Source organism: Pristiophorus japonicus, chromosome 9, assembly GCF_044704955.1.
Source record: "Pristiophorus japonicus isolate sPriJap1 chromosome 9, sPriJap1.hap1, whole genome shotgun sequence".
Lineage (NCBI taxonomy): Eukaryota > Metazoa > Chordata > Chondrichthyes > Pristiophoridae > Pristiophorus > Pristiophorus japonicus.
Window position 1 is genome coordinate 19,598,223 of NC_091985.1, and position 10,747 is coordinate 19,608,969.

Below are 10,747 nucleotides of genomic sequence, written 5' to 3' on the forward strand. Positions count from 1 at the left end.
TTTGACCAAGCTTTTGATCATCTGCACTAATTTCTTCTTATGAGGCTCAGTCTCAAATATGTGTCTTGTAACACTCCTGTGAAGCGCCTGGGGACATTTTACTACGTTAAAGGAGCTATATAAAGACAGGTTGTTGTTGTTGTTGTTAAAGGTGCTATATAAATACAAGTTCTTGTTGTTGTTAAAGGTGCTACAGAAATGCAAGTTGGTGTTGAGATGGGACAATCAGAAAAACGAGCTTTACGAGGTTGGTTATAAACTACAAGTCCCAGCAAACCTTGGAGTGTAACAAGCTTCCATATCAGGTTCAAGAGAGCATCCTCGAGAACCCTGAATGATGACATCCGGCGCAATGCAGTGCTTTTTATATACTGGACGTCAGCCCACCGTAACTGCATCTGACAGTGCTGGCAGGAACCGCACCGTGTTCAAATGTGAGACGATCTTGGACTGGAAGGTTATGTTTCTGCACTGGAGGGTTGCTGCACTGTGCTCTTCCAGGGAAATCTGGGAATAGCTCTGCCAGGATCGAGGAACAGCAGAGGGATGTCTGAGCTCTGAATAAAGGTGCAGCAATGCCCAGGGGCTGAGTCGTGCTGCCAGGGAAACGGCTCCTCACTGGTCGAGGCTTGCAACAACATTGAAAAGGAGGCGAGATCTGAGACAGACGCCGCAGCGAGAAGCTTCCTACCTTGCACCCCCCCCCCCCCCCCCCCGCCCGCCCTCCTTAGCCCAGCAGGAAGAACCCCAGTCAATCCGATCGCTCTTCAACCAGGAGAGGAATCTCATTCTGAACATGGAGGCGGCGGGTCTGGTCTTACTCTTGCTCTTGGCCATTCTTGACCCCGGGACAGTGCAGGGCAAAGTGGTCCCGGATTTCGATGAATGCAGTTGGTTCTTCCAGGACAAGATCCCACCGCAGGGATTCGAGACGCCAAACCGGGTCAGAATCTGCCAGCGGTACAAGAACCACTACCACTTTGTAACCCTGTACCGGCCAGACCTGCGGATCCCGGTCTATTCCGCCTACAGGTATCCCTGCACCACGGGCGAGAGTGAAGGTCACACGCCCAGTCCCTGGTTTTACGAGCCGCAGGTAAAGAAGGTCCCAGACTTGTCTGGACCATAACTTGCTCATTCATTTCCGAAAGGTGATAAGTATCGGTTCTTTCAGGCTGAGTCCACAAATATGGTTCGGCGACGCCCCTGGGCCACAAGACATTCAGGAAGTCAAATAAACGAATTAATCCCAACCAACGAATGAAGGGCTTTAATAAGAGTAAATAAGGAGAAACTATTTTCAGTTGGCAGGAGGGTGGGTAACCAGAGGATTCAGATTTAGTGATTGGCAAAAGAACCAGAGGGAAGATGAGAAGGATTTTTTTTTTCACGCAGCAATTTGTTATAACCTGGAATGCACTGTCAAAAAGGGAGGTGGACGCAGATTCAATAATAACTTTCAAAAGGGATTTGGATATATATTTGGAAAGGAAACAATTGCAGGACTGCGGGGAAAGAGCAGGGCAAGGGGACACATTGGACAGGTCTTTCACAGAGCCCGGCAGGTACGATAGGCTGAATGGCCTCCTGTACTGTATGATTCTAACGTGTGCTGATTTAAATGAATTCAAATAACTGAATACATTCGTTAGGATGATAATTTATTCTGAAATAAATAAATGTAAATAAATGAATGCAAGAAATGGTTGGAATTTATTGCTGGCAGGGGAAAGGGATGTGCATGGGGTGTGGACTGGCTATGAGCCCGGACCGCTCCAGTATTGCACTGCTCCTGGGATTCCTGCTGCAGTGAGGGCGGTGGATCTCTGGTCCCCACTGTGGGTCTGGCTGGGAATATCATGGCCGGTCACACACTGCAAGTAAACATGTTGTGGAGATTGAATGTTCCTCACACTTGGCTCCTGTGTTGGTTTCAGATCGATGACGCCAATGCCGCGGATGAAATGGAGAGCTGCGAAGCGGCTTCTAGCCAACTGCAGGCGGTGAATGACGACTACGAGGGCTCAGGCTACCACCGGGGCCAGCTCTACCCGTTTGCGCTGAATCGCAAGGAGAGCGCCACGGGCAGCTGCACCCTCACCAACGCGGTGCCCAAGAGCCAGGAGGCCAACATCGAGTGGCACGACGAGGCAGAATCGGTGGCCCAGAAGCTGGCGCAGATATGCCACAAGTCCGGCCGGTCCATGTACCTGGTGACGGGCGCTGACAACGCCTCGGAGCAGACAGTGAACGACAGGGTCTCGGTGCCTGGACTAGTGTGGACGGCTCTTTGCTGCACCTCCCCACAGAGCCCTGACCCCTGTCTAAATGAAGACATGGGAGCAGAAGAAGAGGATGTAGCCACATACGATAAAGACTTTTCTTTGGCGTTCATGCAACAAATGGAATCAGGCGCAAAGGTAGAGCGCCTAATGGTGAGGGAGGTGCAGGGCATACTGGGAGTGGGCAAGATCTTTGACAGCTGCAGAGGAACGAGCGAAGACGACGAAGCAGAGAACTTCAAAGAGGTGGAGGGGCTGGTGGAGGAAATAGCCCCTAGTGCGGATGATCAGGAGACAGAAGAAGACCATTCTCCCCCAATACCCACAGAAGATAGCCCAGCAGCTGATGCCAATGATTTGGCAATGGAACAAGCCGATACACCATTGGAACCAGCCGATGAGGTTGATGAGGGAGTTTGCCAGTCCACCACCGCCAATGCCTTGGCTCCTATTGGAAGGATGATCTCGCTGGTCGTCAATGGGGTCTTGGCCTTCGTCCAACTCATCGCCGCTGTTTTCAACATTATCCGAGTTCTGACGGTGACAATTCTAAGTGTTCCCGTCGGGATTATCCAGGACAGTGCTTGCTGCCTCGCCATCATGGTCCACTACCTAATTGTCACGGTGGCCTCAGTCCCCCAAGACCTCTTGAGCATTGTGGCCAGCATTATATCGGACACTGCTGGCGCCATCTCATGGTCTACCTGGTTGATCAAATACCTTGTCAGAATTTTGTAATTCTTTGCACAAGAGCCCCCTGGTGCATTTTGAAGGGTTTGATTTCCATATAATATCAAATAGAGAGACTATTTGTCAATCAATCCCAACCTGCAGCGACCAACATTGACATCTAGTCCCACCCTCTGAGAATTCTGCTCCCAACCATTAAAACAAATTCTACTCTTAACCCTTCTGATACCTCAATAAGCACATCCCAAACCAATTTGAAACCACTGATAGTTTTGTCCTGGCTGATATTAATCCCTTAACCAACAACACTAAAGCAGATTATCTGGTTATTATCACATTGCTGTTTGTGAGAGCTTGCTGTGCGCAAATTGGCTGCTGCGTTACCTATATTACAACAGTGACTACACTTCACAAGTACTTCATTGGCTGTAAAGCGCTTTGGGATGTCCTTAGGTAGAGAAAAGTGCTGTATCAATGCAATTCCTTCTGTCTTTCAGTATTTAGGATGCCAACTCTTCTTATATGGGTGTGGAGATTATGGGGAATCAATATTATAGAGAACTAGACGTTCTCTGAAGGCAATATTGTTTCTGCAGTTTCCTTGTCATATTGATTTGTGAAACCTATGCTTATCAGTTTTCTAACCACCAGCTAGTTTCGGTCCCGCTTTGGTGGCAGCAGGAGAGGGCACGTATGGAGGTAAGCGGAATCCCTTTGGTTCAAGGTAATGAAAGTTGAAGTTAAGTCAAAGCCCTGTGGCAGACTCGGCAGTCTGATACCTGAGCCAGGTAGATCTGACAGTACTCTAAGGGCACTGTTGAAGACTGAACAGCTGCCTTGGATCATGAATAGGACCTAGAGAGGCTAGACTTGTCACTGGGAGCTGGGATTCTGTCCACTCAGCTCCATATATCCCTACAAGCCAGCTCTCTAACAGGTAAGGTAATCCTAATTGGAGAAGCTGTGGCAACTTACCAGTGTTCTGTACTGTCAGCTCTGTGGTTCCGTCTAGTTAAACTCTAGCAGTGACTTTGTATACACTGGGGACTGCCAACTGGCACCCGAGTTCTCTGCAAACCCGTGGTCTCTGCCACCTGGAAGGACAAGGGCAGCAGGTGCATGGCCACACCATCATCAGCAAGTCCCCTCCAAGTCCTGACTCGGACATGTATCTTCGCTGGGTCAAAATCCTGCAACTCCCTCCCTAACAGCACTGTGGGAGCATCTTTACCACACAGACAGCAGCAGTTCAAGAAGGCGGCTCACCACCACCTTCTCAAGGGCAGCTTGGCAACTAGCAATGCCCATCTCCTGAGAATAAATATTAAGAAACTTAGGTACGTAGGGTGCGCCCCTATAGGGAGAGAGTGTGCACTTCATATGAAGCAAACAGAAACATTACGGGTGTAGGCTTCGATAGCTTGGGTTCGAGACTCTGAAACACGGTGATGGATTTTAACGCATGTCAGGCACCTGGCTAACCAAAAAGAAACACTTATGTGCATGAAATATTGTAACTCAAATCGTTTTGTTTAGAGTCAAGCATTGTTATAGCTGCTATTACCTTGACAATAACAAATACAGGGCAGTGAATATATGGAGCAGACTGCCCAGCTGGAGGATAGTGCAGACAAATTCAAGAGGAAATGGGATAGATATTTGTCAGAGAAGGGGATTGAGGGATATGAGAGTAACGTTTAGGATTTTTGGGAGTTTGGGACTGGCCAGATGGACCACAATGTTCTCTGGCAGTCCACTACCTTCCCAAGATTCTTTGTCCAGTGAGGTCACTCAAACCAGAGCTCTGTACATTTCATTTTAGGGGAAATGGATTTTTTTGGTGATGGTGTTGGAAAATTCTTGCCCACTTTATTTTTGTACCCTGTGTCATTATCAAACACTCCCAGATCAGGAGTAGCAGATATGTGGAAGAAATGAGTAATCTGTTTTTATTGTAAAGGGTCTACAGTGTCGGAACTCATGCAAGAAAATAAAGGAGTGCACTGATAAAGGAATTGAAGTGGATATTGTGTAAATGGATTTTCAAAAGGCATTCAATAAGATGCCATATAGAGGGTGTCACAAGTTCAGGGTATTGCCTTAGATGATCTCTCAAATATATTGGTGCTAGTCACTCCCTTAAGCAGTCTGGGCATTGTACCTTTAGGAGTGTCCCCATACTGATCAATATCTAACTATATGACAGTGTACCCCATAGTTGTGCCTTGTGTGCTTCTTCAATCTCTGTGAAAAAGGACTGAGCAAACATTTGGTGAGACAAAGTCAGACACAAACCATTGAGCTGCTTAATGTCACAGCGAGTGATAATACAGAGCAGCAGTTATGATTGGATTCATTGAACTCAATCAGTACAACTTGTCTTTTTGTGATAATGAGCATGCCCCACATCAGTGCTTGCCATATACATGCAACTTCTAATCACACTCCTGCATTCTAACCTCCTTGCAGTCTTTGCTGAGTGCATAGCTTTCAGTTTAATAAAACGGAGTGACTTTGCAGCCTTATTGGACCTAGCTGTCTGCCTGTCCCTGTTTTTATTATCATGATCTGAAGGGGATCAGAAATTTCCTGACACAGTGATTATGACGTGTTTATCAGTTGCCAAGACAAGTTAAACAATTCCTCATTGTTTATAGTCCTTGGGGAAAACAACTTCCTTCAGCATTAATGGTATGCTACCTTCCATCTGGGTGCCCAGGCCCTACCCCAACATTGTTTGAATATACTTTGCTTTAAAACCCCAACAAGTAACAGTAACTCTTTTAACAAATCATTTATGTTGAAAAAAGGCCCAAAATTTTGGAATGTGGTAGGAGGGTTGTTGAGTTAATTACAGAAAATTGCATTAAAGGGAATATGGCAACATGGTTAAGAAGCTGGTTAAAGGACAGAAAACAAAGGCATTCAAGTTTTTTTTTTGAATTAGTATTCCCCATGGGTCAGTGTTGGACCGTTGCTCTTCTCAATAGATCTAAATGATCTGGACTTATGCAGTTGGCACAAAAATAGAGAATGTGAAGAAGACTGTAAGCATTTTCAGGAGAACACGGACTGGATGGTCGATTGCGTAGACAGATATTAAATGAAATTTAATGTGAGGTGCTACCTCGGAGGGCGTATGAGAGGAAGTAAACACTAAATGGTCAACCTTCAAAAGAGCAGAAAGACTTAGTTCAGATGCATCTTTAAAATGGGAGGACAAGTTTATAAAGCTATAAATGTCAGATGTGGCTCAGTGGGTAGAACACTCACCTGAGTCTGAAGGTTGTAGGTTCAAGTCCCACTCCAGGAACTTGAGCACATAAAACATCTAGGCTGATACTCCAGTGCAGTGCTGACAGAGTGCTGCACTGTCGGAGGTGCCGTCTTTCGGATGAAATGTTCTCGCAGGTGGACGTAAAAGATCCCATGGCACTATTCTGAAGAAGAACAGGGCAGTTATCCCTAGTGTCCTGGCCAATATTTATCCCTCAATCAACATAACAAAAACAGATTATCTGGTCATTATCACATCGCTGTTTGTAAGTTGGCTGCCGCGTTTCCCAAATTACAACAGTAACTTAATTCCAATAGTACTTCATTGGCTGTAAAGCACTTTGAGACATCTGGTGGTTGTGAAAGGCACTATATAAATGCAAGTCTTTCTTTTTATAAGTAAAGCATAGGGGGTGCTAGGTTTTATAAATAGGGACAGAGAGTACAAAAACGAAGAGGCCGGGCTAACCTTGCACAAAGCATTGATTGGGTTGTATTTAGAATATTATGCCCAGTTTTGGGTGCTCTACATGAGGAAGGATGTCAAGGCCATGAAGAGGGTATTGAAGAGATTCATTATGATGATATGGGAGATGAGAGGCTTTAGTTCTGAGGAAAGACTAGAGAAACTGGGCTTATTGCCATTAGAGCAAAGTAGGGTATAGAACATCTGAGAGAGAATGAAGGAAGGGGTTAGGAGAAGTTTCAATATGCAGAAAGTTGTTTGGACATGGAATGCCCGACCAGAAACTTTGGTTGAAGCAAAATCCATAATAGTTTTTAAAAGGGAAGTAGGTCAATATTTGAAAAAGGAAAGAAAGTGTATGGGGAAAGGGCATGAAGTGGGTAGATCTTTTCCAAGAGCCGTCACAATTGCAATGTCCCCAATGGCCTCTTTCTATACTATAATAATTCTCCAATTAAAAAGGTTAAGACAGGAGTAACCACAAGAACATTTCAATTTCAAATGATTCTTAACCGAGTGACAAATAAGGTCACATTAACAAAAGGCTCCGTACACTAACTGACAGTAACTAAGCCAAGGCTTTAAGTTGGAAGTACAGATGATAGAAAGAGATTCAAGTTTGTTAAACATTCAATTGAAAGACTCAACTATAAACCAGCTGAAGCTCACACACACGGACGCTATTTATTTTGCTCAGTGTAACAAAAGGTACTTGAAAACTAAGTTGTAAGTTTAGGAATGAACAGAATATCTAGCCGGTTATCGGAGAGTTCTCATTGCAGCGATGATGTAAGAGTAGGTGATGGCAGCTATTGTGCGATTGTGCTACTGCTACACAACATCAAAGTTACTACTCGGGGACAGCATCCAGTGATCCATCGAACGCACCCACACAACTTATGGAAAGCACTGACGCAACATCACAATGGCACACATGAAATTGCAGCCAGAGATCCATCCAAGATCAGTTCAACAGATCAAGAACTCAAATAGGGAATTCGGAAGAAACTTCTTTACCCAGAGAGTGGTGAGAATGTGGAACTTGCTACCACAGAGAGAGGTTGAAGCGAAGAGAGTCATACAGTCATAGCGGCGCAGAAGGAGGCCATTCGGCCCATCGAGTCCATGCCGCTCTCTGTAGTGCAATCCAGTCAGTCCTGTTCCCCCACTCTATCCCCGTAGCCCTGCAAGTTTATTTGCCTCAAATGCCGATCCAATTTCCTTTTGAAATCATTGATCGTCTCGCTTCCACCACCCTCATCGGCAGCGAGTTCCAGGTCATTACCACTTGCTGCTTTAAAAAGTTCTTCCTCACATCCTCCCCTGTATCTCTTGCCCAAAATCTTAAATCTGTGTCCCCGAGTATCGATGTATTTAAGGGAAGGCTAGACAAGCATGAGGAAGAGGGGAATAGAGAGTTATGCTGATAGATTTAGATGAGGAAAGATGTCAGGAGGCTGGAGTGGAGTATAAACGCTGGCATGGACTGGTTGGTCTGAATGGGCTGTTTCTGTGCCATTTATCCTATCTAATCCTATGTATTCAACTATCCCTCATCTGGAGAACTTATAGAAGGCGATCGGCGAGGGGAGCACAGAACAGAAGATAGAAGGACGCATGGTTCCTCAGGAACATCAGCCCCACAGACCGGTCTGGGTCACAGACAGACAGAAAGGCACCATCAGAAGGAAGATGAGTTGCTCTTCACCCATGGAAGGGACGGACATTGCGCTGAATCATTCTACATGATGTTTACCCTGGCATCAGATTTAAAAGATCACAAGGATTAGGAACTCCCCTGGTTATTATGTGTGGTGATATTGTAGATAGGCTTGCGAACAGATCCTCCGTTTGAACTAAATCATAAATCACATTCTTTCGGAATTAGTTTACATTTCTGCTGGAGATATCTGGCGGAGCAATTCGTCACGCACAAACTATGCATAGCAACCAGGGGAATTCTTACTGCAGTATGTTTTTGCTGCTGTAGATTTAAACTCTCAAGAATTAACCTGTGCTTAAATGATTAAATTGCTTATAACATGCAGAAATCCAACTTCTGCTAAGTTGATCTCAGATGGAGCTGTAATTCTGAAACGATTGTTAAGTTTGTGACGATTGCATTGGTAATTCTATTCTCCTGGTATGTTGTGGATGTTGTTCAATAAAGTAGCTTCTTAGTGGTACAAACTATGTTGTGTTATGTCCTTAATGTTCCTAACGTGTCAGCTGTAGCTCAGTGGGTAACATAGAAAATAGGTGCAGGAGCAGGCTATTCGGCCCTTCGAGCCTGCATCACCATTCAATATGATCATGGCTTATCATGCAACTTCAGTACCCCATTCCTGCTTTCTCTCTGTACCCTTTGATCCCTTTAGTCGTAAGGGCCACATCTAACTCCCTTTTGAATATATCTAACGAACTGGCCTCAACAACTTTCGTGGTCGAGAATTCCAGGGGTTCACAATTCCACCCCCACCTCTGAGGCAAAAGGTTATAGGTTCAAGTCCCATTCCAGTGCAGTGCTGAGGTGCCGTCTTTCAGATGAGACGTTAAACCAAGGCCCCGTCTGCTCTCTCAGGTGGACTGAAAAGATCCCATGATGATATTTCGAAGAAAAACACAGAGTCCAATATTCATGCCTCAACCAACATTCCTGGAAAAAAAGCAGTTTTTGTTTGTGGGAGCTTGCTGTGCACAAGTTGGCTGCCGCGTTTCCTATATTACACCAGTGACTACAGTCCAAAAGTACTCTGTTAGCTGTAAAGTGCTTTGGGACGTCCTGAGGTTGTGAAAGGCGCCAGAGAAATGCAAGTCTTTCTTTTTTGAAGACTAATTGACAGTTGTCACCCTACAACCACAGTTTTGGTTGTGATCATTTTGGGTACTTTAGTCATTTTTGTCTCAAGAATTATAATTTAATCAAAGAAGATATAACCTCAAAATGAATGTTTTCTACTGCATGTTAAAACCAAGGTAAAACTCCCTCTACATTTCCCTAACTCCAAACCCGACCTCTGTAATTGTACCTTCAGTGATCTTTGACCAGGGTGGAGGGGTGGGGGGTGGTTTGGGCGTGTGGGCTAGTCAGAGAACCTTCTTGTGGGTCTGCTCCTGGGCCTGGCCAAGGTGGCCATCCATAGGTCCAGGATGGGCACTGCCCGGGTAGGGGTCAGGGGCCGGCCTGGCTGCCTGTCTCTCTCCCGTGGTCTTTTCCCATTTGCCCTGGAGATGGACTAAGCTGTGCACCTCGGCACGCTTGAGACCTTCCGTGACCGAAGGGACTGGAGTGAGTAGTGGACACCAGGAATAATATTATAATTTAGTCTTACAAGTTTCCCTTTGTTTTGTTCAAAGTAATTAAAGGGAAAAAAGACCAGTTAACACTCATAACTCCTCCCCCATTTTCTGCTTGGTGTTCTCTAATGTCCTGTTATACACGCTGGGATGTTTTATTCGGTGAAAGGTGGGATTCAAATGTAGACTGCAAAGTATTTACAGCGCAGAAACAGGCCATTCGGCCCAACAGATCCATGCCGGTGTTTATGCTCCACACGAGGCCCCTCCCATCCCTCTTCGTCTCACCCCATCAGCATAACCCTCTATTCCTTCCTCCATCATGTGTTTATCCAGCCTCCCCTTAAATGCATCTACTTGTGGTAGCGAGTTCCACATTCTGACCCCTCTCTGGGTCAAGCAATTTCTCCTGAATTCCCTTTTGTATTATTGATTGGACTATCTTATATTTAGGACCCCTAGTTCTGGTCTCACCCACAAGTGGAATCATTTTCCCGATATCTCTACCTTATCAAACCTTTTCATAATCTTAAAGACCTTTACCAGGTCACCCCTCAGACTCCTCTTTTCTAGAGAAAAGCGCCCCAGCCTGTTCAATTTTTCCTGATCGGTATAACCTCTCAGTTCTGGTATCATTGTAGTAAATCCTTTGATGTTCTCCAGTGCCTCTATGTCCTTTTCACAATATGGAGGCCAGAACTGTTCACAGCACTCCAAGTGTGGTCTAACCAAGGTT

At 45.4% G+C, this 10,747-nt stretch overlaps 1 protein-coding gene across 1 annotated transcript; it reads left to right on the forward strand.

The window, feature by feature from the left end:
- Positions 1 to 289: 289 nt before the first annotated feature.
- Positions 290 to 8,901, forward strand: LOC139272950 (endonuclease domain-containing 1 protein-like). Its single transcript, XM_070889112.1, has 2 exons — positions 290 to 1,096; positions 1,938 to 8,901. The coding sequence occupies exons 1-2, from the start codon at positions 797 to 799 to the stop codon at positions 3,018 to 3,020; spliced, it is 1,383 nt and encodes a 460-aa protein (XP_070745213.1). The 5' UTR covers positions 290 to 796; the 3' UTR covers positions 3,021 to 8,901.
- The last annotated feature ends 1,846 nt before the right edge of the window (positions 8,902 to 10,747 follow it).